Below are 27959 nucleotides of genomic sequence, written 5' to 3'. Positions count from 1 at the left end.
TTCCCAGGCAAGGGTTTTCCAAGGCAGGGGTGGGGGGGTGGAGGGCAGGGTTTTAGCGGACATTGGGGTTGGTGGAATGATACAAAGGCTCTTCTTGAACTGGGGGACCACAGCTGTTTGAGGTTTGGGAGAGGGGCCCGGGCTCCCAAAATGGCACATCTGGAGACGAAGTGGCTGGGTGCTTCCCATGCAGGGGGATCTTCAGGAGGAAGAAAATCAGCTCCCCAAGTTGGGGCTTGTCTCTGGTTCTTGTGTTCAGAGGAGGCGCCTATAAAATGAACGAGACAAAACCACAGCTGCTTGTTTTCAAAGGGAGACCAGTTTCTCCCAAACCTGGTTGGATCTGCCGTGGATTCCACCGTCTGAGGTGGGAGGCAAAGGTTGGACACTGCTTGGTCACCTATTTATCTCTGACTCAGGCCAAAGGCATCACACCCCCTGCTCCCTCGCACACTTCCCTCAGCCCTGGAGTCGGGCCCCTCGGGCTTGGCTTGGGCACAGGACGCAGGACAGCCTGCCAGCTTTGGGCAAAAACCTGGTCCACGGTTAGCTGGTGACAGCCTCTCCCCAAACGCCGGGACACACGGGACGTTTGGGGACCCTAGAGGGCCCCGCCTGGCCAAGTGCTCTGGGCTGTGGGTGAGCCCCACGTGCTGTGCAGCTTGGCAGGGTCGGCACCGGGGAATCCGGCTTTGGCAGGGCTCCGTGCAGCCGCCCCCTCCAGATGGGAGAGGTCAGGCTGGGACCAGAGCACGCAGGCGAGTGCTGGGCGGGGAGGGCCAGGCCACAGCCAGCTGCTCGCTCTGCAGCCCGGCTCCGTGGCCCCCGCCCAGCACACCTCCTCAGCACCGAGGCCACGGGGGCCTGGGGAGGACCAGGCTTGCGGCTGGACGGAAACCCAGTGTGACAGATGCTAGGCCTTCATGGGCACAGGTCAAGGAGGCAATGTTCTTTGTTCACTGCCAGGAAAAAGAAAGAGCGGAAGAGGAATTAAACTCAGAAGTCACCCTCAGAATTTACTTTTATTTCTCCAAAAGTTGTTCCTGTGTCTGATTCATGTAGAAAAATCACAAAGTCTTCTTGCCTTTTCTGAGGATGCTGCATCCACAGCCAGTTTGCCCGGGACTCTTCGCGTGTCCACGAAGAAACAACAGCTTTCTTCCAAAGCAGCTCGACTCAGGGTCAGGGTCCAGCTGCATGAGGCCTTGCCCGCTGGGCCCGTGCCCCGCGGCCTCTCCTCTACCTCTCAACGGCTGGGCTCCCGTCAGAGGGCCACTCTTGGGCTCTCAGACGTCTGCGAGTGCCGCATGACGGGGGACGATAAAGCGCCCAGGCCTCAGATCCGGACCACCTGGACAGCAGTGCACGGACTCCGCCTCCCCTCCCCACCCTCGGCCTGTTGCCTCCTGAGGAAGAGTCGGCCAAAGGTGCCCCCCACCTGCCCTTTGGTGAGGCGCCCGGGATTCACACAGACACAGCCGAGGACATCCTGGGGAGAGGAAAGGGGCCGATGTGAGAAAGCTGGAATCATCTAAGAGTCAGACCCCAGAGAGGGGTTGATAAAATGGAAAGGAAGGCAACTGAACACATCTCAAGTCTAATCTGTTAACTTATCGGAAAACCCTGAATTCCTTTTGAGCCTCTGACGCGGAATGAAGAAGGGTAACAATCAGCTCCCTAACTTGGGAGACAAACCTGACCTGGTTATCGTTTTCCAACACGGGAACACAGTTTTACCTCTTGAGGTTGAACTGGCTCTGATTCGGCAAGAGGGCTACGGGTTGGGTGGATCCCCCGTGAGGGACCCACCCCGGGTGGCAGAGATGAGAATGACCAAGAGCTTCTTTCAATCTCAAGGCTGAGCTCCCCCGGAGGTCATATCCGAATTCGGGAGAGGGGGGCAGGCAAGGGCATGTGCGAAACGTTCCCAGGTCACCCTGCCATGGCCCCCACGTGACAACCACTGTTTGAGGGCCTTCCTACCTGCTCCTGGAGCTCCCAGGGGAGCAGGGAGATGGCTTTTACTTAAATGTTTTACTAACATTCGTTTTCTAGTCCTTTACCACCTCTCCCAAAGAAATGAGGCCACTGTCCCCAGATGAGGAATGAGGATCAGTGGTCTAGAAGGGAAAGTCAGATGGGTCCTGGCGTTTCTGGGAAAAAGCAGACTTCAAACTTACCTTCACAAAGTATTTCAGCTCTGATGGGATAATGAAGACGTCCGGGGTGACGGGCAGCTGCGCATAGGTGTAGAAATTCTCATAGTCAATGGCCATGTCTTCCTGGGGAGGGTAGAGTGGGTAGTAGCTACAGAGACAGAGAGAAACAGTAAGCAGTGACTGAGCCGGGGTCCCCTCTTCCCACATGGCCTCCGAGCTTTCACAGACTGTCTCTCCTGTTCCTCCCTGTGTTTGGGGGACAGAAGGCAGGCTTGTCATCACAGGGAGTAGTTCCCTGGTAGTGGCCCAAGGAAGGTGCTCGCAATCAAATCTGTCAGAGCACCGGACCCCAAAGCACACTCGTCCTGGTCAGATATTCCCACGAGTGAGCTCACCTTCTCTGGGTCAGGATGTGCTTGAGGATTCGGCTGAGTCTGTCTGAAGTTCCGGAAGCACTGGGGAAGCAAGAGAAGCAAGAAATGGAATGCAGAGCCTTGTTTCTCAGCCCCTGTGTCTCTTTGGGGAGGACCTGAGGATTCGATAAACCGGGGAGAAGCTACATGGCCCACACACAGTGATGAGAGGGTGCCTCTGGGGAAGTCGAAAGACCCCCCGACAAAGAGCTCGGTCTGTTCCCACCTGAGAAGGGGAGCAGGCCACCGGGCTGCGACGGGAAAGAGCAGGCATCCCAGGTGATCAAGACCACGGCAGGCTGTTGGCTAAAACTTCAGTGTGCAAGAATGGGCAAGGAGTGCACCAGCAAGCAGCGAGTGTGCTGTCAGGCTGACCCTTGCCCCTCAGACCTCAGCCAACAAGCACACACCCAGCTCGCCTAACACATGCATTGCTTCACACTCCTCCCAGCGATGGGGGACCTGCTGGACCTGCATCAGCAGGCAGGCTAGGTCTGATTCTCTGCAGACCGACACCCTGCTGAGTAGCTCGGCAGTTCATCCTCTAGGAGCAGGGACACCCAGTCCTGTTTAGGTCGCGAGTGTGGGAGGTGAAGAAAAGGAGATGAACCTCTAGGATTAAAAACAAAGTGCAAAGACACATGGCCCTGGTTCTTTGGGGTCTCCAACACTGTACAGACCAGTGCTAGCAGAAACAGATGTATCCCGTTGCTCCCGTTGGGAACAGAGAAACTCGAATGGCCAAAGGGTCTGGCACAAAGGGCTGCTCTAAGGACTTCCCAGTTAAGGCTCTGCCAAGCAGCCCCTTGATTTTCTTGGTGGAAGAAAGGCCCAGGGTCCAGAGCGCCAGTGTCCTGCCTGCTGGACCAGAACTGCTTCCCACCTACTGATCTCCTCGGCTCCCATGTGGAACAGCAGATCCGTGGACGTCAGGCCAAAGATCACTCCATTTACGGAGAGGCTGCAGGGCTCAGACACGAACTGCACTCGCTACAACAAGAAGGGGTGAGACAAGCATTTGTGCACCAAAGCTAGAATCTTCTTCCCCATGAAAGTGGGGGGGGGGTCTCCCAGGGGAGGAGAGACCACTGAAAGGGGGGCCAAACCAATAGACAGTAAATCATAAATACATCTGTCTGTTAAAGAAAGCTGCTTAAGATTCAGGCCCTATCCATGCCCCCAGAAGGCTTCTCCACCCTCCACTCAGGGGCCAGAGCGGGAATGCGGTACCTTTCTGTCATCTCGAGGCAGATCGGAGTAGCTGAAAGGTGGCTGCGGGTACACGGGCTCGCGGTGCACGTCCCTCACGGATGGGACAAAGACGAGGTGGGAGCCAGAGCTACTTCGTCCAAAAACCATCAGAAGAGGGAGAAAAATGAGCGCATTCGAGTTAGAACAGCTGGACGACAGACTGAAAATATCAGGGCTTGAGACAAGAGCCTCCATCCAGAGAGGAATTTCCGAACCGAATTCTATGAGGAGAGGTGCTGTTTCCCATGGGACACTGCGAGCAAAAGACACCTTGTTCTCACTTCCACACATCTACCTCAACGAGGCTCAGGTCACCCGGGATGTGCTTTGTCCTGGCTCCATGTGGTGTTCCACCAGGGAGAGGACGGGACTATTTGGTAGGAAAGGAGGAGCAGAAATTGGGAAATAGAAAAATCTAGAAAGACAAGGTTCTGACCAAAGAACCAGAGACGTGCAGCCAGATACAAAACCAAAGTTCTGACTTCACACTATGCACACAGATGGGCCGTACAGGCATTGGTCTCCCTGACCAGGGGCTCTTGCCCAGGGAGAGACCAGCCATGACCGGACCCTCACACTGCCTTCTCGCGTAAAGGGTCAAACCGCAGCCTCCTACCAGAACACTGGGTCCTACGTACAACAACAGACAGACACACCTTCCGAGGGACGGGGAAGAGCGCACCTGGCCTCTCTCCGAGGCCCTTCCCTCTCGCATAGGGAAGCGATGCCCCAAGTTTTTCTCAGCAGACTGTCTTGCAAGAGTGACAGGGCTATTTAACAGCAACAGGAAAAACAGATTTCCTTTGATGGAGGCAGAAGGGGAATCTCTAGGGTACAACATGTAAGCGAAGAAAAACCTTTAACTTGAGGACCCAACTGTTTATCCTCAGCCACACAAAAGAGGAAAGGAAAAAAAAAAAATCCCGTTTCCTTGGTTCCCTCAGCTGTGCTCGGCAGAGGGGCCTATTACAAACCACACAGGCGCAGTGTCCCTTTGAGGGCATGTTTAAAACCCCCCACCAGCGCTCGCTGTCAGCTCCCTCTCTTGCTTGAAATCTATGGCCTTCCCAGACGCAGCTGCCTTTCCCATGGGATAAAGGTACTGGTGACTGTTGTCACATCTGGCACTTGTCTGTCATAGCTGCTCAGAGCGTGAACTGAGACTTGTGCAACAGAAAACCAGGATCTTGAGACCTCTCTGCACATTAGTTACAGTCTCTGTGACACAGATTAAGTACACGATCAGTGCCCGTAGCCAGGGCTGACCCGCCCGGGACTACCTGTGCTCCAGACCCCACGGGCTCAGTCTGTGATGGACACAAAGGGCGGAGGTGCCGCTGGCCACGGTTAAAGGGGTGGAGCCGCTGTTTCAGCGAAGGTGCTGGAAGGGCAATGGTTAAGGAGGAAACAGCCCTCCTGCTCATGGCTATGAAGTGGCTGTAGGGGGAGGGATCTGAAAGAAAATTCCAACTATGCCGAGCATTGCACAACCTCGTGCATCACGGTGGGAGGGTCCCCGCAGCCGCTCCCTCTGCGGCTCTGCTGCTCTGCTCTGTGGACAGGGCGCTTCCGCGAGTTCTGGCTTTTACTGATAAATCAGCTTTGTGCTCTGCACGTCTGATCTCTCAGGAATAAAAATAAACCACCCCCCAGCACGGACCGCTCATATACTGTTTTGGGGAGGGCAGGGCAGCTCCCCCTGCCCCGAGGCGCACACTGGCTGCAGAAGAAAGTGCCTGGCAGCGCTGGGCGCTCACCCCACAGTAACAATGCCCAGTTTGTTCTTTGTTTGTCCCACTGCTGTCACCACCACATGGGGCAAGGAACCAAAAACAGAACCCAATGTCGCACTGAGAGCACCCCGCCTGCTGGGGCACGGCTTTGAGGTCCCTGTCCATCCCCAGGGGACCCGACCCAACAGGGACACCAGCGCTGCTCCTGGCAGTTGGGGTGGGGAGGGGTATCTCTGAGGGGCACTAGGTACTCCCCAGGTCTGGCCTGCGTCACGACAAACGACAGCGTGGGAGGCAAGAGGCACCTGGATTAACTTCATTTGGGGGGGTAGTGGGGAAGGGGCAGACCCAGGCGCAGGCCGAGTCCCCTGACTCCCAGGTAAGTTAGGGGGTGCTTCTCCCCAGTCCCTGAGGCCTGCCAGACCGGCCCTGCTGCCGATACAAGAAGGTAGTATTACGACTAATCGACTCTGGGATCAGTTCTCACTGTGAATGGGCGGAAGATTATACATCTTGTTTTAAAAACCACCTTTGTTATAGACTTATTTTTAAAAGCTTAGCCTCAGGAATGTTTATTTTCTATGAGCTCAGCCGCAGGCAAGCAAATCCCTAGAGGAGAAGATCCATCACCTATACCAATTCCTTTCAAACCCCGGCCCTGGAGGAAGAGGGGCAGGAAGTGAGGATGTTAGCTTCCTGAATAACTTCCTACTTGTAGTTCAAGACTCTTCCAGGAATAGTGCCTTTTCTCTCAAATTAGAATTGCGCATCTCTCCTCACAGTTCCTGCCCCTTGGTCTATGGCAAGGATCCAAGATCTCCTCTCCGCGCCCCCAAGTTTCTACCACGGCCTGCTCGGCCGTCCGCAGCGTCCCGTGAAACGTGGGGCAGCTCTGACTCTGGGGAAGGACTTGGGCTCACCCCAAAACAATCACTCAAGCTTCGAGATGTTTGGGGCCCCCAGGGATTTCGTTGGGGAACTCATCAAACACTTCTCAGAATCAGCCGGGAAGATTCCCAGGGAATAGGAGTTTATACAAAAGGGAGTGAGAAAAGAGAGGAAGTAAAGGGCAAGCAAGGGAAGAGCGAAAGTCTTCGCAGCCTTTTCCTGTCAAGTGTGTTTATCTTTGTATTTCAGAGACGCCTCTTAACCCGGTGTCGGTGCGCTTGGGAGTCAAGAGGTGGATCTGATCTCTGGAGTTCAAAAGGATAAAAGGACACGAGCTACCATTACTTCCTGCCCTGGAGAAACCGGGCAGCGTAAGGTTCTGTCCAACAGTCTGAATTCTGACCTGCGCGTCCCTTCAATAATTGTCCGCAGACACTGCTTGAAAATATCTTCAAATGGACTTGTGAGCAGGCAGTTCTGCAAGAGAAGGAAGGAGACCGATTCAGAGAGCAGACGCTGGCCTTTATTCACTGGCCTAGCATGCTGAACGACCCCGGGGGCCAGCTGTTGAGCGAGGAGCTGGAGGACAGAGTACGATGAAAGACACATGTTGGGGCGCCTGGGTGGCTCAGTCGTTAAGTGTCTGCCTTTGGCTCAGGTCATGATCCCAGGGTCCTGGGATCGAGCCCCGCATCGGGCTCCCTGCTCCGCGGGAAGCCTGCTTCTCCCTCTCCCACTCCCCCTGCTTGTGTTCCCTCTGTCAAATAAATAAATAAAAAATCTTGGGGCGCCTGGGTGGCTCAGTTGGTTAAGCAACTGCCTTCGGCTCGGGTCGTGATCCTGGAGTCCCAGGATAGAGTCCCGCATCGGGCTCCCTGCTCAGGCAGGAGTCTGCTTCTCCCTCTGACCCTCCTCCCTCTCATGCTCTCTGTCTCTCATTGTCTCTCTCTCAAATAAATAAATAAAATCTTTAAAAAAAAAAAAAAAAGAAAGACACATGTTCGTGGTCTCTGTCCTCAAGGAGCAGACTCTGTTTGGGGACAGGAAAGGGGATGGCGGAGGAATTCATCCTCTAGAATGTAAGCTGAGAGTAAAAGCAAGAGCATTCTGCAATCCTTTCTGTGGAAGGTACAATATCCTGAGACAAAGGGTAGGAGGCACCGACTCTCAGCCAGAGATGTCCTGAGAAGGGCCTTTTGTGTTTTCTGCATCAAAGGACAGCAAGACGTGGGTCCTGGAGTCACAGACACCTGCGCCTGCGCGAGCGGGCTCGTGCCTTAGCACCGAGCCTCACAGGGGGACACCAGACTCACAGACGTGCACTTCCCTCCTCCAGCTTCCAAATGGCCTTGTATTCTGGTGACATGAAGCCTTCACATATTTACAAAAATGCCCTGCTACAATGTTTTTCTGATTAGCCACAGGGATTAATTTAGGTTTGTTACAAATGCAGCATAAAGTCCAAAATATGGAAACAAGAGCGAGGGCTCAACTTGATGCAGGTATCTGGCACTTTTCCTTCCTGGCCCCTGTCACTTACCTCCACCTGTTCGTGCTTAGCATCCAGGAAAGGTCCAAACTGCAAATAAGAGAAACAAAGGTATCAGAACCACACGTGTCCATGAGCGCCTTCACACACCCTCTCCTAGCAGTTCTCTGCCCAGGGCTCATCTGTCCCTCCAGGTAGCAGATGGGGTGGGAGTACCCAGCCAATATCACAGGCAAAGGCTGTGACCCTGGATGGAGGGAGGCCGCCAAGGCCCCCTACCCAGGTGTACTGCGTCCTACAACACTGGGCCTTTCTTTAAAAAAACTTTATTTGAGAGAGAGAGGGAGAGAGGGAGAGAGGGAGAGAGAGAGAGAGACAGAGAGAGAGAGAGCAGAGGGGGAGGGAGAGAGAATCTGAAGCAGACTCCATGCTCAGTGCGGAGCCTGACTCGGGACTCGATCCCATGACCGTGAAATTGTGACCTGAGCTGAAACCGAGTCAGACACTTAACTGACTGAGCCACCCAGGCGCCCCTGGATCTTTTTCTAAGGTCTCCTCCCCAGTTTTCCCATTGGTGCCTCCCCCAGTGAAGCTGTCCCAGGGCTTCCTACCAGGATGCAGACATCAGGCTGATCGCGGTTGATGATGGCAATCAGATCGAGCAGGGGATCGTAGGTGATGCTGTCGGATGTGGTGTATGGCCCACAGGCCACCAGGACCATGTGTTGCTCAAAATCTAAGACAGAAAGGATCACAAAGTATTGATCAGAAGATAATGGGATGGTAGGAGAAAGGGCAATTAGGGAAAAACGCCACAGGATTCAATTAATTAAGAGTCTCCCTAAGTGTAGAACTCTGGGAATCCAAGATCTCATCCCCATCCTCAAAGAATACTCCCTCAGCTGCTAGAGACAGGGAAGAATGTGAATAACGAGGGGGTGACAGGCAGTTTGCTAGCAGCACACTGAGCAATGGGAGAAAGCAGCAATCAGGAAAGACCTGATCAAGGTGAGATTTGCTCATGCCTTTCCCCTAGTTATTTTTATTGTGATGAAACACAAACAACATAAAATTTACCACTGTAACCATTTTTAAGCATACATTTTAGTGGCATTAAATAAATACAGAACTGTGCAATCATCACCGCCATCCATTCCCAGAACTCTTTTCCTCTTGTCAAACCGAAACTCTTGTCCCCATTAAACACGAGCCCCCCCTCCCCCAGGCCCTGGCCACCACCATTCTATTGTCTGTCTCTAGGGTTCTGGCTACTCTAAGTATGTAAGTGGAATCATACACTATTTCACTTTGCTTATGCTTGTAAGTAGAATTTCCCGGGAGCAAGGGCAAGACAGGGTCCTGGAGAGTGTGCGGTTTGAGGGAACATCTGTGTTCCAGTGTGACTGGAGAACGTGGTCTGGTGAGGAGTCCAGAAAGACGGGCTGGGTGTGAGGCTTGACCTGGGATTCCTGTGTGAGGGGTAGGGAGGTGTGATGTTTGGCCACCTGTCTTGCACTGCCTTTTTCCTCACAGAATCGGCTTTCCTTTGGGAGAGCCAGCCCTCTCCTCCACAAGGCAGTCCGGGGGGCTATAAATCAGGTGCAGTGTCGTCCCCTAGCTAAGAGGCAGGCGTGTGACCAGTTTGAGCCATCCACACTCTCCTCCCTGGTAATGGAACCTCGAGGTGAATCATTTAAGAACAGAAAAAAGGGTGGAGCTCATGTATTCCAGCCAGAGGTAACTGGATGAGATAGTTGGGGAATTTCTGCTAGCTGGACACCTAGAGTTGTGAGGTCCTTATCTGCCTTTGAGTCTGCATTTCTAGCTCCCTGTCCTTGCTGTGAGCTAGCTGGATTTTCCCTAACAAATTCTCTTTTTCTTAAGTTAGTCTGAAGCAGTTTCTGTAGCTTATGCCAAAAAACCCCAAAGATCTCTGACTTATCATGTAGTTGTATTAGTTTCCTGTGGCTGCTATGAAAAATTATCACAACCTCAGTGGCTGAAAACAAACATGTATTTATGATTATGGTTCTGGAATTCAGAAGTCCTAAAATCAAGGTTTTGGCAGGGCTGCATTCCTTCTGGAGGCAGGAGGAGAGATGTCTCCTTGCCTTTTCCAGCTTCTAGAAGCCACCTGCATGTCTTGGCTCATGACCCCTCCTCCATCTTCCCAGCCAGCAGCCTACCATTTCTATCTTTGATGCAGATCCTTCTGCCCTCCCCCTTATAAAGACCCTTGTGATCACACTGGGCCCACCTGGACAATCCAGGATAATCCCCATGTCAGGATTCTTAACTGAAGGACACCTTCGAAGTTCCTTCTGCCATATAAAATAACCTAGTCCTCCGTCGTAGGGATTAGGCCGTTACTTGTCCACCAGAGCAGGAACACCATGGAGCGAGATCGAGAGTTCAGGGAGAAGAGTCTGTTTCATGCAATGCTAGGGCAGGGGACAGAGTTAAATCTGGTTCTGAGGAGCCTCACAGGAGAGGTAAACCCTGGAGGAAAGCAAGTGCCAGGAGAGGAGGGCCCACTTCTCATTTCGTGTCTCCCTGAGTGTCTAGCTCAGTACCTTGGTCAAAAATGTTAATAACTTATTCCACTGCTTCTGGAGGCTTCCCTGGCACACAGCTCAGGCTCTGGGCATCTCAGCCACATCAATTTCATCCCACCACCTGAAGCGGATCTAATACCCCCACGCTCCTCTTGTTGCCAGCAACATGGACCTTCTGATGCAATGTGCAATGTCATAAACTCCTAAATTTCATTCCTCATTCTAGGTCACCGCCCAGAATGACCTCATCACACACCGTTACTGTGCATATGGAGTGCTGACAATACCCTAGAGTCGGCCATCTCACTGCGAGTCCTCAACAGTCTTCTGCTTTGCTTTAAAAAACGCTTTGAATTATTTTGAAGCAGTCTGTTAAAATTTCTTTTTGTCCTTTCCCATCTAGGTTAGTTACCAAATAACTCTAGGCTTCCTTAGAAATTTGTCTAACTTTTTATTTATTTTTATTTTTTTAAAGATTTTATTTATTTGAGAGAGACAATGTGAGAGAGCACATGAGAGGGGGGAGGGTCAGAGGGAGAAGCAGACTTCCTGCCGAGCAGGGACCCCGATGCGGGACTCGATCCGGGACTCCAGGATCATGACCTGAGCCGAAGGCAGTCGCTTAACCAACTGAGCCACCCAGGCGCCCTGTCTAACTTTTTAAAGAAAGATTTTATTTATTTGAGAGAGAGAGAGCGTGAGCGCAGTGGGGAGGGGCAGTGCCAGAGGAAGAGGGAGAAGCAGACTCTCGCTGAATGGGGACCCTAAGATCATGACTCAAGCTGAGGGCAGACACTTAACCGACTGAGCCACCCAGGTGCCCCAGAAATTTGTCTAACTTTTTAATAAGATTTTATTTTGGAATAACTTTAGAAATGTAGGAAAGCTGCAAAGATAATACCAAGTTCTTGTATATATACCCTTCCCCCAGCGTCCCCGAATGCCGGCACCCTGCCTCACTAGGGTGCATTTGTCAAAATGAATCCAGGGGCACCCGGGTGGCTCGGTCGGTTAAGTGTCTGACTCTTGATTTCAGCTCAGGTCATGATCTCAGGATTGTGAGATCAAGCTGTATGGGGCGTGCCTTCTGCCCAGCCCCCTCACCCCGTGTACACGCTATCTAAAATAAATAAATCAATCTTCAAAAAACAAAACAAAGGAATTAATGCTGGCTTATTATTGTTAACTCCTAACTATTTGGGGTTCACTAGCTTTTCCACTAATGTCCCTTTTCTCTTCCAGGATCCCATCCAGGACACCACAGTGCATTGAAAGAAACTATTCCTATTTTGCCTTTTATAAAGTAACTTCCAGATACAGATGGCATGCCTCATATGTAGCCAGAACCCAGGTGGTCACGCTCAGTGGGCTCAGACCCTGGCCTTCCACCAAGGGCCTGTAAAGCCACCCATCTGTTGTCCTCCCTCGCCTCCACCGGGGTGCTCCCAGGCGGCTTTGGCAGCTTTCTTGTGGCCTGAGGAACCTGGACGACCCTCATCCACCATCCTCACTGTTAGCAAAACAATGCTTGAACCCAAACTTACCTCCATCCTCTTTGGTGGGCTGATAAAATGGAAGTGGCACACCCTTAAAAACAGGAGAAAAACTAAACTGAGTTCTTGGTTAAAACAAAGGTGCGGGTGGAACCTGAACAAGAGTGGGGAACCACAGCTTCGGCAAGTGGGGAGGGAGGGTGGTGGGGGAGGGCTGAGATGCAAAAGGAAGAAAGCAGCCTCAGTCTTGCTCCCTGGAGCTAAAAGCTCACAGAACGGATGGTACCTCTATGGCACCAGAGCAGCAAAGAAACCCCGGTAATGGGAGGTCATGGCTAAACTCATAACACCCAGCAAAAGGTGGGAGAACACGGGGGCCTGAAGGACAGTATCCTAGGCAAGGACCTGAGAGCAGGGAATCTGCTACTTTTGCTTGCGTTATTTGCAAATCTGTGGAGGACTATCGCCTAAAGCAGGGGTAGGTAAACTAGGGCCTGTGGGCCCGATCCGGCTACTGCCTGCTTTCACGAATCCAGCCACACTCATTGGTTTGCAGGCTGTCAACGGCACTTCTGAGCCACAATGGCCGAGTCATCGTGACAGAGACCGTATGGCCTGTAAAGCCTCAAGTATTTACTGTACGGCCCTTTACAGAAATGGTTTGCAAGGGGGCCCAGAGGCGGCTTCCCATTCTGTAGCTAGAGAATTGAGAAGCAAATAAATAGGTTCTCCTGAGTTTCCAGGACAGACAGAACGGCACATACTGTGTCTGCAGCAAAGCAGGAGGGAAGATGGGGCAACTGCCGTCGTACCTCATAGAGTTTGGTGGCAATAAATCTTCTACCAGTCGTGTTGATTCCTTCCATAACTACAACCTGAAGGACAAGAAGCAGAACGGGAGATGAACAAGGGATCGGCAATAAAACTATTTTGATTAGTTAAAGTATTAAGTACTGGGGCACCTGGCCAGGTCAGTGGGGAGAACATGAGATTCTTGATCTTGGGGTCATGAGTTTGAGCCCCACGTCGGGGGTACTTCACTTAAAAAAAAAACAAAAAACAAAAAACATCTATTAAGTACTAAGTCCATCTATCTCATTTTGTAATTACAAACTTGGGGGTATTTTCTAGAAAACAAATTAAGGGGCTTGTGTTAGTAATAATAACTGTGCTCTATACAAATGATCTAATTTTTTGTAACAATCCTATGAGGTAAGAATTATTATTCCCATTTTAGAGATGAAGACACGCTGGCTTCGAGATGATAAGGAACCTGGCCAGAGTGACACTCCCTGCTGGGGTGGAGCTGGAGGCTGAACCGGGCAGCAGGTCCGAGAGCTGAGGTCAGAGCATTCAGGGAAAGCTGGAATCCCCACACCGCTGTCTGCTCTAGAGCCGGTGCTCCCGCCACACCTCGTGCAAGTAGGAGGCAGCCAGCGATGAGATGCTCATCCTGCCGCCGCCCACCACACACGCTATAGGGCAAACAGCATGTGTGCAGCCCGTCTCACCTGTCCGGGAAACAGAGAATATTCTTTGAGCTCAGATAAATTCACTGGAATCTGAGCCCCCGAGGAATGTTCCCGGTCTCCTTCAAGAATCACTGACTTGCTGTTCAGCTTCCCGTTGGTGTCACAGCCAATCTGGCCCAGCAGAGTAACAGGCTCCTACCGAAGGTGTAACATACGAACGACAGTCTTGGGGACAGGAGCTCAAAATCTGGGGTCAACAGAATGAACAGCGAAGCAAATCCCAAGCAGGAAAGATTTTTTTGGCAGGGGCATCATATTGACAAGTATCATCAGTGACTCTCAGGGCATCTGGTCTGCCCACCCACCCAATGCTTGAGCCCCTCTAAGTGGTCATCTAAGCTTGGGAATCTCTAGTGAAGGCAAACTTGGTTCCTGCACCCCAAGGCAGCCCACTGCATCTCTGGATAGTTTCAACCATTAATAGCTCACATCTACTGAGCTTAGTGAATACCAGGCATTGTTCTAAAGGTTTACGTGTATTAACTTGTTTAATCCTCACAATGATGGTGAAGTGGATACTATTATTGAACCCACTTTACGAAAGAGAAAAATCAGCAACAGGTTACATAATTTAGTTAAGGTCAAAAAGTGGGTCAAGCCTGGGTTTGAAGTTTGGCTCCAGAGCCAGATCCTTAACCACACACCATATTGTCTCTTAACAGGAAGTTCTTAAATTGAGCTGAAATTTCTCTCCCTGTGGCTTCCTCTGTCCTGTTCCCATTACTGGGGGCAGTCTGAGGAAGTCTAATCTTTCCCCACAAGACTGTGCATCCCTGCCTCCCCTCTACTTCTTCCTCCCAATTCCTCCCAAACTTCCTTATATGACATAGTTTTGCATTCTTCCCCAACTGGTCAATCTTCTCTGAATGCAAACAATGACAGACGTGCCTTAAGGAATCTTCTAGAACACATTTCCCCTTAGATTAAAAAATGTTTCGGAGAGAAAGCACTGGAACATATGCCAGATTAAACCACAATTAAAGATACTACTTGCAACAGTTGATCCATAAGGACAGAGACTATGGGTCACCATTCCTAGAAACCCTGTCCTTGCTGTTGTCCTCATATCCTGATCACTGAACACTTCTATTTGTGGGAAATCTCCAGGGGGCTACGTGCCTCACCACTAAAAAGGAAAAGGCCTCAGTCTTTGCTTATGTGCAAGACCCTAATCCAAGTGCAAAGAAAATGACCATCTCTGGTCACAAAACCAGAAAGCACTTCTCAGTCTTTCTTCAGAAGGATCCACGTTATCAAATTCAACCAAGACAGATGTTCTAACTAGAATGTAGACAAGAAGTAAAAAAGGAAGCAAGGATGCCTTTTTACCATCAGTTTAAAAATACAATATTAATTAGGAAGGACTATTAGAATAATTCTTACTTGAGCTGGGACCAGAACAGGAGTAAAAGCCTCAATCTTGTAATGTTCCTTGAGTTCACTGCCAAGTTCCTCTATCTTACAGGTCAGAACTGAAAGCCCAGAGGGGAAAAAGTACTGTGTTTAGTAGGACATTTCACTTGTCAAGAGGAAAAGATACAGCGCATCAAAAATATTGAAGTCAGTCATTTTACAGAAGCAGGAGGGTGCCCAGGACCTCTTTCTAAAGCCCTAGACAATCTCCCAATATTTGGTGGCTGAAATTTGGCCACAGATCATGTGGCACAATCCCTGAGAGTCAGCACGAATGTCCACAACCCAGCCTTCCTTTCATTCTGGCCATCAGTGAGGTTTAGGGGGAGTCAAGTGCAATGTGGAGAGTCTTCCATTCTTTATAAGGAAGAAACCATAAATATCTGACTTTCACTGGCTTCCTCTACACAGTTCAAACGGCTGTCACTGGGAAATGGTTATGTGCTTTTTCTTTAGGGAAGCGAAGTGACTTGGCAGAATTGCTGAGAGCATCACCTCATGTCCCTCCACTGCTAGGGGTACCCAGAGGACATCTACCAACTTCTGTATTCAAAGGCAACCTCGGAACTTGTTCTACCAGCCTAGCTGAAGCTTTGTTACTTACTCTACACCCTTCCAGGTGGTTTTATATTTTCCAGAATTGCAAAGAGAAAAACAACTACCGTCTCGAATATCTGGAAGCTTCTGAAACATTGATTTGTAGCTCCCGGTGAGTGACTCTGGACCCCCTAAGACCTTCAGGCTGATGTCACCGGCTCCTCCTCTTCCAGACCAAGACACACCCTGTGCTGAGCCGAAGGAGGTAACTACTTCTCCTCGGTTATTTCTCGAGTTGTATTTCTGAGAGGGAGTAGCACTGATTGGAAGCAAAACAGATACACATTACTGTATTCCTATCTGAAGAGAGAAATGAATAAAATGAGGTTACCTTTTGGAAATGGGGACTGGAGAAACGTCAAGCTGGCCTCACAATTTATAAATCTAATCAGCTTAATGGGGTTGGACATACCCGACCTTCAAGGAATTTCAGGAATGAGGGTAAGTTTAGAGACACAGACATATTTTAAAAGGTTTTCTCCTGGCTTACAACTAAACAAAGCAAAACCAAACCAAACTCTGGATTAATTAAAAAGTGGGTTTCAAGTACCACTTTCTTTTCTTTCTTATAACTTTTTAAAAGATTTTTTATTTATTTGTGAGAGAGAGAGAGAGAACAAGCAGGGGAGGGGCAGAGGCAGACTCTCCAATGAGCAGGGAGCCCGATGTGGGGCTCGATCCCAGGACCCTGAGATCATGACCTGAGCTGAAGGCAGATGCTTAACAACTGAGCCAATCAGACGTCCCTCTTACAATTTTTTTTTTTTTTAGCACTTATTAGAATACCACTAGAGCCTGGCTGTGGATAAGCCCAAAACCGCTGTCCATCTATAGCACCTCACAACACAGTTCAAGGTAGACACCACAATAAAATGAAGTTAAAAGGAATTCATCAGCTCTCTCCCGTGTGTGTGCAGGTGGAGACCTAATGAATTCAAGTCAGCTGGTGAACAAACATTCCCATTCTCCGAGGCTCAACTGACACGTTCTCATATTTCCACGCGCTGCCTGGTAAACAAGAACACGAACATTGCCGAGCTCCTTGGAAGGCAGTGCGGGCCTCTAATCCTCTGGGTGGGAACACAGCTTCCGGAGAGGTCGCTTTCAAACAGTCTGCGCTTTAGGCACCGAAGCTTTGCAGGAACCAGTTTTACGTGGGTAATACTGCAACTTCTTCCCACAGAGGCTACGGAAAATGAGCTCAATTAATGATCTTGATCTCCGCGCTGCCTCTACCTGAATAATTGAGAAGTTACTTTCATAAATTACAGAACCAGCTTCTGATGTCAGCTTTATTAGCGTGCATTAAAAAATGCCGAGGCAGCATACCGCCGGCTTCTCTGAGCTCCTCCGCGCGCAGCTCCATGGGACAGCGGTTACAGCCGGCCCTTTAGTGCAGTGACGCTTCGGGGGACTGCTTATTTAGAGTGTAGCTGCTGTCATGGTGCTGGCTCAGCTGGTGAGAACCGTCTCTACCCATCAAGTTTCAAAGATGCCCTTGTACGTCTAGAAAGCTCGCTTCCCAAATCAGTTTGAGAACTCCTGAAAGCAGCAGTGGACTACGCTAGAGAAACTGTCCTTCGGAGTCCCGTGGTCGCTCACCTGGAGTGACTGCTGTCACCTCCTTTCTCAAGCGACAGAGCTGGACAATCTTAAGCTCTGCTCCGTCTACAAGGGATCCACAGTACAGGCAGTTCGTATTTCCCTAAATGGTGAACGTGACGGATCCTTAGCCTCATCCTGACCCGGCAGCACCAAGCCTTTCTTCTACTCGGCAGGGCCCTGGCCAATGGAATTCTCTAATAGGAGACACGCCATTTACGGATTTCAAAAAAATCACATGTGATCTTTGTGGATTTACGTGCAGATGTGGCAGCAGGGATAAAAATGCCAATTAAGTCTGTGTAGATTCACAGTGACACGCAAACTCTGAGAAACTAGTTGTAACCTGAGAGAGGAACAATAAACAGGTTATACAACAGGATGAACACAGATACGTACTATTCTTTTTATAAAATAGATACTGGGGACGCCTGGGTGGCTCAGTTGTTAAGCATCTGCCTTCGGCTCAGGTCATGATCCCAGGGTCCTGGAATCGAGCCCCGCATCAGGCTCCCTGCTCAGCGGGGAGTCTGCTTCTCCCTCTGCCTGCCACTCCCCCTGCCTGTGCTCTCTCTCTGACAAATATGTAAATAAAATCCTAAAAAAAAAAAAAAATAGATACTACAGATGAAGAGAAGAAAAAGGAGAAGAAGAAACCCAACAACACCAAAACTAACAGAGGCAGGTGGAAGCCTATTTGTCTCTATTGGCAAGACTCCTGAGACTCGCGGACTTCTGAATAGACAGGTTGTTTTCTGGAGAAGGTATCTGCTCCTGACCTAGGAAATGAGCCCCAGAAAAGTGGGTGGAAAGTGAGTTTCCTTAACTACTGGAAGACACGGTAATTTTCCACACAGGAAGAGAAGGCAGGGAGGGCAGAGAGCAATAGGCTCTCAAGCTAGGCACCACAGAGGTACACACCCACCCGTATTGAGTCTGTCACTCTGGAGGGTCAGCCCCCTCACAACCACAGAAAGGGGAGGGCAGGCCTGCTGTCCGGCAGCTGGATTCATTCTGATCTGTACCTTGGAGAGAAACTGGATGGTGAGAGGAGTTGATGGGGGCTCCGAGTAGACACAGTCCTTTTTGTTAGGGGGGTTTCTGGGGTGGTGATAGCTCGCTTCTGAGAACCCTAGGAACAAAACAGAAAACAAGATCCCAGTCACTGTAGACCCAAGTTGCTACCTGACGGTATAGCCCCTTAGGAAGAAAAGCACGGTGCCCAAGTGAAGGGCACAAGGTAGGGTTGGGCTGGTTCCCTTCTTAAGGCCCCATCTCCAAGCATAATCCCGTAGAGAAATCTTGAGCAGCTATCACCAAATCCATTGGAATCCTGTCCCCATTTTGAAGGCAATTATGAAAAAGTATCAACATTTCCCAGAAATGACTGCCAAGCAGGCAATCTGTCCTATCAAACTGTTCACGTGGTCTCTTTCTTTCCCCACCCCTTTGCTTTAGAACAGCTGGGAGTTTTGACCTGTGCAGACACATTTTCCTGAGAAGGGATGGGACCACATTACTACTCATTTTGGCAAAGTCCCCTGCACGTTTTCAAAATTAGAGAAAAGAAGGGCTCCAGGCAGATAACATGGTTGAACTTAGTCTATTTAGCAAATGCCTCACTGATGGTCACTTCTGTTCTCTGGCTTTCGCTCATCAGCAAGAATCCAAAGGTATGCCCAGGATGGAGGATGAGACCCAAGGCTCACAGACCTATTGCTCCCCAGAGTCTAGGATAGCTGACTGTGGCAGAGGAGAGATAAAATCTTTGCCGGGACCGCAACGAGGAGGCCAGCTGGTCTGCAGAGGATTCCCTGCCCTTGGGCTCCTCCTGGCTGCGCACCGAAGTTATGCCACCACAGCTGCCTGCTGGTGACAACTGGGGACGAACACAAGAGAACAGATGCAGGAAAGACCATCAAGTAGCCGGGACGGAAATTAGGTTTTAAAAAGACCCTGATGCTACTGCTCTTATACAATAACCATTTTTTAATACTCCTTTCTGGTATTTTCATATTTTTCCAACTTAAAAAATATATAAATTCTAATATTTACAATCTTAGTTTAAATATAAACCTTTATTTGAATATTACATATACTGATTTTTTTCACGCTGTATTAACTATGAACATTTTCCAACATCCCCACAACCTTTGTCCTTTTTAGTAGCTGTGATTAAATTGATACATAATAGCTGACGTAACTACTTCTCTACTGCTGGATGGATGGGATGCTTGTAATTTTGGGTGATTATAAATAACGCTGACATGCCCATCTTTACACAGATAGCTTCTCCCATAATTTGGATTATTTCCTTAGGAGAGATTCTGACTAGGGATAAATACTGGGCCAAAGGATGGATAAGATTTTATGGTTTTGGTATATTTTCTCAAACGACTCTTGTAATCCACAGGGGCTGTCGAACTCTAGGGCCAAGGTTGTGTGGGGGTATTTCAAGACAAAGACAGTCCGTCTCCCAGGACATGGCAAGAGGATGGCACATTGGGAGACAGGGCAGTTTCATGGCCCTTGTCCTCAGCCCTTGCAGCGAAACCCAATGGTGTCAACAGACCAACTCGTTACGCTTCTCAGGGATGTGCTCACTCTAACCACGCTCCTGAGATTTGCTATTAACGCTGCATGCCTGTTCATTTGCAGTGAGAAATACAGTGACCGAGGATACCATATTCTCATATCCTGGTGTAAGCACATTCTCATACCACACAGAAACCCAAATTATGGGCCAGGTTGCCAGTTTATTAATTTACTAGAAATATAACGTTGGAGGCATGGGAACTTCAAATCGGCAGGCTAACACATCCCCTCCGTGTCAGGCAGGACACGTGGAAAGCCAAATTATCACCAGGGGATTTATGGCGAGCGTGGAGGCAAAAGAGTAGCTGGCAACGTCACCAGGCAAATATTTAATAATGATCAGGCAAGGCCACAGGTACACCTGCCTCGGAGACCCCACAAGGGTCTGGCAACCTCACCGTGGCACTGTTTGTGAGGGAAAGGCCAACGTTCGGCCCCATGACTACTTTGTCGGGAGGCCACTGATGTATGGCCTAACGATGATCCAGCAGTTTCCACGTGATAGGTACTGTTCTAAGTATTTTACATTTCTCTAGGCCAGACCCACGTGGCGTCTCCTCTGAGCTTCAGACACGTATTTCATCTTGTTTGCTCATTTTAGTCCGACTCACTTAAGTCTGATTCTCTGGTCACGAACTGTGATTCATAACTGGGCCTCCTAAATACCTTCGTGGCAGGAATGGGAGTCCTCAGGATGGTATTTCCGTCATCGGAAGGGCATATACTTCCATAGGAAATCAAGTAAATTTGCATCTGACCTATGCATCAGTCTACCGAGAGCTGGATTACCACGAGTCAGTCCCCAAGAACATGATCGACTCTGAATATACAGACAAATCACAAATTCTGGACCTGTGAGGTTGTCAATCAGATCAACATGAGGCGGCCCCACTAGGTTCCGCAATCCTGGTTGATGCTGCTTAGGGAGCCAAGCAACCGTTCTTATTCAGAAGGTCTGCTCTTCAACAATGATTAATGTATCAGGCTCTGGGAAAACAGCAGCGAACACAGCAATGTTTCTGCCCTCAAGGAGCTTCTGTTCTCATAAGGAGGCAGACTGAAGCAAACAAGGAAATATATAACCTGTCTCATGGAAGTAAGTTCCACAGGGAAAAGAAAAGCAAGAGAAGAAAAGGAGGGAAAGAGGAGGGGTTTGCTCTTGTAGGCAGGTTTCTTCCCTCAGACAGGGGACAGAGGAGGTGGACACATGTGTGGTGTGTTTGAAGAGCAAGACCACCAGAGTGTGGAGGAGTGGGAATTGGACAAGGGAGCAGGGCAAACTCAGACAGACCCTCACACATCTTCTGAATGTTATCGGGGAAGATGGGAGAGCCAGTGGAGGGCTGTGAGCAGAAAAACCTGGCCTGACTTGCATTTGAAAGGAGCATGGCGCACTGTGGCTGCTATGTGAATTGCTCAGAGGCGGACAAAGCAGAAAGAAGCCAGGACAGGAAGCTGTCCCGCTCAATCAGGGGATGACAGTGCTGGGGACCTGGTGGTGAGTGGACAAGGTGAGAGGGCCGGGATTCCAGAAGGAGGGCTGACAGGACTGGTGGATGAGTTGGATGTGGAGCGTAAGAGAGAAGGCAGACTCAGGGAGGTCTCCAAGGTTCCTGGCCTGAGCGAACCCCAAAATGGAAGAACTTTTTAGTAAGATATGGGCTCTAGGACAGGAGCATCTCTAGGGGGAAAATCAAATGTTGATTTTACATCTCTTCAATTTTAAGCTAAGGAAAACTGCAGTATGTCCACATAATATGTTATGTGCACCTGTCTTGTGTCAGCAACTTCACAGGCCGTGTCTTTAGCTTTCCTGCTCTCCACAGGCACCCCTAAACGACTTACTTCTTTCTCACAATGTAACTCGACTTGGAAAAATTAAGGCTTACTCCATGTTTATGAACGTCTATAAATTAGAGCTTCTTGAGGGCAGAGCCCAGCCATGCCTGTTTCTTTCACCACCGTTCACCCAGCTAGTACAGTGTACAGTGTCCGGCCCATAGAAGCTGCTCAGTAAATGAACGGAAGCATCGGGACTTCAGAGATAAGGAAACTGCAGTTCAGAGGGATAAAACAACTCACCGAAGGTCACCTAGGTCTGCTGACTCAGGCTTTGAGGGCAATACTATCCCACTACCCTATCCTAGCCCTCATGCTGGGATCCAACACTGGAACTGGATCATTCAATTCTAGGACCTCCACCTATGCAACACTTTGCAACTTTTACGAAGAGTAATTATGTAGAAACCATTTATGAACATTTTATGATGTTTATGCTAATTGAAAAAAGCAGGATAGGTATATGGTTACAAGGACTACCATTACATAAACACAGCTATGCCTGTGACAGGAAAGGAAGATGTGTAAGTGGAAACATAGTAGGAACCGTATGGGTGGCTACTTTTTTTTTTTTTTTTTTAAATATTGTACTTTTTTTCTTTCTTTTTTCTTTTAAAGATTTTATTTATTTATTTGACAGAGAGAGAGAGAGAGACAGCAAGAGAGGGAATACAAGCAGGGGGAGTGGGAGAGGGAGAAGCAGGCTTCCTGCCGAGCAGAGAGCCCGATGTGGGGCTCGATCCCAGGACCCTGGGATCATGACCTGAGCCGAAGGCAGATTCTTAACAACTGAGCCACCCAGGCGCCCCTGGGTGGCTACTTTTTTAGAATTAAAAAAAAAAAAAATGATATTCATAGAAAGCAATCTCCAAACATATACTCACCTTAGAGGGTGTGGTGTAAGAGTTCAAGAGGCTCTCTTCTTCTTCCTCCACTTTGATTCTAAAAACAGTGTTCAAGAAAAACAGACTTCCACCCAAAATCTAAGGCAAGGGTTGATTAAATAAGAAACCTGAATAGTAGGTACTTTTTAATTTTTTTTATTTTTAAGATTTTATTTGTTTGACAGAGAGAGAGAATGTGAGAGAGGGAACACAAGCAGGCGGAGAGGGAGAAGCAGGCTTCCTGCTGAGCAGGGAGCCCGATGTGGGGCTCGATCCCAGGACACTGGGATCATGACCTGAGCCGAAGGCAGACGCTTAACGACTGAGCCACCCAGGCACCCCTGAATAGTAGGTACTTTTATTATTTGTTTTTAAATTACACAAATTACCAAATACAGCCCCTGGCTTTATATAAAGACCCCAGCAGGAAAGGATACAGCTCTTGGATGGAAACAATGTCTCTAGCTCCCGCGTGCCCACCATCCCTGGGCACTCTGGACAATTTTTTGCTCAGACACTGAGGAATAAAAGATAATGAAGATATTATTCCATAGTCAAGTAACAGAGGAGGTGTTTTCCACAGCCAAGAGGTAATAACAGGCATTCAAAATATAATCTAATATATAAAATTCCTCCAAGTAAGGATTAAGTTAAGATGATGCATGACAGGCTAAAAACGAAGAGTTATCCCATGACTGTCTGCAACCACTTAAATCTAACAACCCCACCAATGATTTGTTGAAGCCCTACCACTCGACATACACAGTTTTAGGTGATTTAGACCCACTCTCATTTAATTCTTACAATAACCATAAAAAAAAATAGGGGTTATTAGAACCACTAACATAAGAGGAAACGGAGGCTCAGGGACAGACATTATGTAGCCTGCCCAAGTGCACACTGGGACCAGAGTCCTGATCTGTTTCTAAAGCCCATACTCTTCTCACAATACATCACAACGCCTCCCCTCAAGAGCAGAAATGGGGAATTTCATTATTAGTTTCCTTATATTTTGTTCTTACCTCATGCTCAAAAGAGTTCAGGGTCTCTGAGGTGAGGCAACCTTTCCCTGTTCTGGTGCAGAAGGCTATAAGCTCAGCTACCATTCCCTCCTCGTCCTGTCCATACAGAATGCAGAGCTCCACCACTACAGGAAGGAAAAGTGAACAGGTAAGAACACAGTTCATTTCTTGCAGCTTTCCCCGTGAAAGGTGAAATCAATCTTCGATTTCTTCAGTCAATATTTCTTCAGCACCCACTAGTGCCAGGCACGGTTCCAGGCATGATAATATAGCAGTGAACAACACAGAGAAGAATCCTTGTCTCCATGAAGCTTACTACTGGAGACAGAAAACAAGGAAGTAAAATCTGTGGTATGTTAGATGGTTAAATGTGCTGTTTAGAAAAATAAAGCTGGGGGCGCCTGGATGGCTCAGTCCGGTAAGCATCTGCCTTCAGCTCAGGTCATGATCCCAGCATCCTGAGATGAGCCCCAGGTCGGGGTCCCTGCTCTGTGGGGAGTCTACTTCTCCCGCCCCTGCTCTTTTTTTTTACAGATTTTATTTATTTATTTGAGAGAGAGATTGTGAGAGAGAGAGAGAGCACGAGAGGGGGGAGAGTCAGAGGGAGAAGCAGACTCCCTGCCGAGCAGGGAGCCCAATGTGGGCTCGATCCTGGGACTCTGGGATCATGACCCGAGGCTAAGGCAGACGGTTAACCTTAATCGACTGAGCCACCCAGGCATCCCTCCCTCCCCCTGCTCGCTCTCTCCCTCTCAAATAAATAAAATCTTAAAAAAAATAAATAAATAAGATTTTAAAAAAAGAAAAATAAAGCTGGGGAAGGGATCAGGGGGTTGGGAGCAGGGGTTGGTAATTTTCAATACAATGATTAGGGAAGGCTTCACTGAAAAAGTGGAAGACTGGGAAATGAGTAGTGCAGTTTTTAGGGAAAGAGCTTTTAAGCAAAGATCCTGAGGCAGAAACAAGATCAGCAAAGCTACTATGGCTAGAACACAGTAAGGAAGGAGGCAGAAGAGGAGTTCAAGGGTAAAGGGAGTGCAGACTCATGGCCACTATAATTACCCTGGTTAGTACTCTGAGCAATTTAGAAAATCACTACAGTGGGGCACCGGGGTGGCTCAGTTGTTAAGCGTCTGCCTTCAGCTCAGGTCATGATCCCAGGGTCTTGGGATCCAGCCCCGCATCAGGCTCCCTGCTTGTTGGGAAGCCTGCTTCTCCCTCTCCCACTCCCCCTGCTGTGTTCCCTCTCTCACTGTCTCTCTCTCTGTCAAATAAATAAATAAATAAAATCTTAAAAAAAAAAAAAAAAAGAAAAGAAAATCACTAGAGGGGGGCACCTGACAGAACAGTAACATGATGCAGCTTCCACTGAACAGGATCACTCTGGATGCTGTGTTAAGTTTAGAACGAAGAGGGCATGGGCAGAATCAGGGGGACCAATTAAGAGAACCATGGCAAAGTGCAGGTGAGAGATGATGGTGGCTTGGATCAAGGTGGTGGCAGTGGAGGTGGGAAGAAGTGGCTGGACTTCAGATAGGAAGCATCCTGAGGGTAAAGCTAGTGGGATTTGCTGATGGTGAAGAAAAAAAGGAGTCAAGGATGATGCTGTTTTCAGCCTGAGCACCTAGAAGGGTGGGAAAGACAGCAGGAGGAAGTACTGAGGAGCGGGAGGACATACGGGAACTTAGTTTTTAGACATACAGAGTTTGAGGTGCCAATTACAAATCCAACTAGCAGTTGGACAGATGAGTTTGCAGTTTAGCAAGTAGTCCAGGCTAAAATATACACCTGGGAATCATCAGCAACACATGAACACATGGGATGATAAGCCGAGAGACCAGGTGAGAGTCCCTAAGGAAGTGTGTGTATTTGGGACTCAGGATGAGCCTGAGAAGTGGTGACAAGTAAGATAAGAACAATTAGGCGTGGTGTCTGAGAAGCTAGGAGAAAAACGTGTTTCAAAGAAGACATGACAAGTGGTGTCAAATGCTAATTCCGGATGAGGACTGAAAATTCACCACGAGTTTAGCTAGGTTAAGGTCACTGGTGACCTCGAGAGAAGCAATTCCAGTGAGGCAATGGGGATGAAAAAGCTTACTGACATGGGCTTAAGGAGGAAAAATTTGAAGACAGCAAATATAGACAACTCTTTTGAAGAGGTTTGCTGTAATTGGGGAGGAGAGAACTGGAACCGGGGACTGGGTTCAATAGAGTATTTTAAAAGCGGAGCAAAAACCACACTTCTATGCTATTAGGAGAAAAACTCTTATAGCGAGAAAAATAGAAAATATGTAAGAGGTTAGAATTACTGGAGTGATGTTCTTTTTTTTTTTTTTTTTAAGATTTTATTTATTTATTTTGACAGAGAGAGAGAGACAGCGAGAGAGGGAACACAAGCAGGGGGAGTGGGAGAGGGAGAAGCAGGCTTCCTGCTGAGCAGGGAGCCCGATGCGGGGCTCGATCCCAGGACCCTGAGCCGAAGGCAGACGCCTAACGACTGAGCCACCCAGGCGCCCCTGGAGTGATGTTCTTAAGAAGGTTCGAGAAGGAATGGGATTTAGGACTCAAGTGGAGGGTTTGGATTTTGCTAGGAATAGGGAGAATTTATTCATTGTAATGGGAGGGCAGGAGAGGTAGGAATGAAGAAGTAATGGTGGAAGTTTTCTAATTGTTTCTACTTTCTTGGTGAGACAAGAAGTTCATCAGCTTTGAGCGGGACAGAAGGACGTTAAAGGAGAAGGTGGCAAAGTTAAAGGCCCACTGAGGTTAGTGATTATGAATTCAAAGCCTAGAAGTCCAACACCCCTGCCAAACTAGTTCTGTGGGATGGAAGAACTGGCATTTTGGAAAAGAATGCACTGGGTGGAAGAACTTGGGAGTATTTTGGTATCTCGCTGTAAGTGAATATGTTTGCATTCTGGTTTTATACATTAAAAAAGAAGTTCCAAGTGTTGATGAATGGTTAAGGCAGGTGCACGTTCATCCTGATTCTAAAACTGAAAACTCTATGTCTCCCAAGACACTGCTTCAAACACCTCCTGCCCCAGAGCCTGACCAGTAAGAGCGAGCACCGGACTTGAGGAGAGGAGACAGGGGTTCACAGACTAGCAGTCTCCTTGTCTGTTTCTCCCTCTGTAAACAGCTGACAAGCTAAAATTCAATTTTGGGAATCCACCTCAAGGGTTCATATTTGCACAGACCACCAACAGCTTTGATGAGAAATGATGGATCAGCAGAAGTTTAAAGGGCAGGCTGGAAAAGGAAGAGCCAGGAATAAAAAGTTATATTTCAAAACCCCCATATCTCTCGTTCTGTTGTGGGGGCTTAAAGAATTTCCCAATTCATGCCACCGGGCCTAGTCTGAACCTGGCCCGTCCCAATTCCACCTTTCTGAAACTGCGTTGATTTAAAGTCGGGCTTCATATCCTTATTCTTGAGTTGGGATCCAAGCAGTACACTGCAAACATTTCAAAGTCCCTACATCCCAAATCTCGAAATTTGGTTTAATTCGTCGTCTCCCAACCACCAAGAGGTCTGATCTAGGGAAGGGGAAACTTGGAAGCGTTCCCTTTTGGGTTCTAGGGGGCTGGGAACACGGAGCGGGAGGTGGGCCTCGGCTGGGGTCCGGGGCGGGGGCGAGGGACTCACATTTCTCGGTCAGAGCCTCCTCGCAATCTACGTCGAAGATCTGCAACTCTTCCAGCAGGCGCTGGGCGGACACACTCATGGTGACCCAGGGGGAGGCCGGGGGCCCGGCCCACCGAGCTCGAACCTGAATTCAAGGACCTCACGGCGTGGAGACTGATGGGCAGGACGAGGTTCCTCGGATCCTTTCCCCTTCACGGAGACCGAGACGGAAGAAGACCAAATGGCCCAAGCCCTCCGGCGGTCAGAAGGCCCCCGGCGTCAGTCACGGAGAAACACTTCTTTCTAATGTGGGAGGAGCCCCCAAACGCCCGAAGGAAGTAAGCGGAAATCTCGTTAACTCCCTCTTCTGCAGAGAACGTCCTGCTCCCTAAAAGCTACCGCGGAGCATCTCAACGACTGGAACAGAACAGAGCAACCAGGAAAAACCCGCCAAATAGTTTGCACGGCACGCGCATGCGCGAGCCGGGTTCAACCCCACCCCTTCCCCTCTGCTTCCTTCTCGTTCCCAGACGCCGCGCGCCCTTGCGCGTCCAAGGGCGCATGCGCAGAAACGCTACTACGCCCGCTCGCGCGACCGCGGTCCGGTCCGCCTCCCTTTTGGCGGGTGCGCAGTTGTGTCTCGTAAGGCGCGAAAGCTGGGTCTGGTGCGCGACTTCCTTAGCTCGCATCACCTGAATCGCCTCTCGGTGCCCGGCGCGGTTACCTGTATTTCGGGCACCGCCTGCTGGCGAAGCTCCGTGACGAATGTTCGTCACCCTTTCGTCCTGTGCGTTGGTGCGCAGGCGCTGTTACGTATACACCCGCAAACCTCCCAAAGCTGCTGTGCACAGCGCACGTCGTTGCTTC

At 49.2% G+C, this 27959-nt stretch overlaps 1 protein-coding gene and 1 long non-coding RNA gene across 5 annotated transcripts; one reads left to right on the top strand and one right to left on the bottom strand.

The window, feature by feature from the left end:
- On the bottom strand, positions 1-27959 carry POLA2 (DNA polymerase alpha 2, accessory subunit). 4 transcript variants are annotated; one of them, XM_081797816.1, is made up of 19 exons: positions 27817-27959; positions 27114-27395; positions 23466-23590; positions 22881-22960; positions 22444-22501; positions 18151-18257; positions 15589-15782; positions 14897-14985; positions 13493-13648; positions 12794-12856; positions 12033-12075; positions 8545-8669; positions 7985-8023; positions 6848-6921; positions 3803-3914; positions 3456-3562; positions 2555-2614; positions 2181-2307; positions 1-268 (listed from the first exon to the last, which is right to left on the bottom strand). In XM_081797816.1, the coding sequence occupies exons 2-19, from the start codon at positions 27190-27192 to the stop codon at positions 53-55; spliced, it is 1854 nt and encodes a 617-aa protein (XP_081653942.1). In that variant the 5' UTR covers positions 27193-27395; positions 27817-27959; the 3' UTR covers positions 1-52. The 4 variants fall into 4 exon arrangements, with proteins under 4 accessions (XP_081653942.1, XP_081653943.1, XP_081653944.1 ...); XM_081797817.1 differs by lacking the exon at positions 27817-27959 and having other exon boundaries at positions 4-268; positions 3803-3911; positions 27114-27576; XM_081797818.1 differs by lacking the exons at positions 1-268; positions 27817-27959 and adding an exon at positions 1004-1489 and having other exon boundaries at positions 27114-27576.
- On the top strand, positions 5455-7436 carry LOC145716105 (uncharacterized). Its single transcript, XR_014138495.1, has 2 exons — positions 5455-5935; positions 6694-7436. It is a non-coding gene; the product is annotated as an uncharacterized LOC145716105 (long non-coding RNA).

Source organism: Leptonychotes weddellii, chromosome 11 (assembly GCF_054177405.1).
Source record: "Leptonychotes weddellii isolate Sample4059 chromosome 11, ASM5417740v2, whole genome shotgun sequence".
NCBI classification, from domain to species: domain Eukaryota; kingdom Metazoa; phylum Chordata; class Mammalia; order Carnivora; family Phocidae; genus Leptonychotes; species Leptonychotes weddellii.
This window is presented reverse-complemented; position numbering and strand designations above follow the sequence as displayed.

Excerpts from the sequence above, each read along its gene's own strand:
- POLA2 (XM_081797816.1), bottom strand. The coding sequence starts at position 27,192 with ATGAGTGTGTCCGCCCAGCGCCTGCTGGAAGAGTTGCAGATCTTCGAC. Across the intron at positions 15,783-18,150 it reads CCATCCAGTTTCTCTCCAAG|TGCTACTCCCTCTCAGAAAT; the intron begins GTACAGATCAGA and ends GCTTCCAATCAG. Across the intron at positions 269-2,180 it reads AGCTGAAATACTTTGTGAAG|GCGCCTCCTCTGAACACAAG; the intron begins GTAAGTTTGAAG and ends TTCATTTTATAG.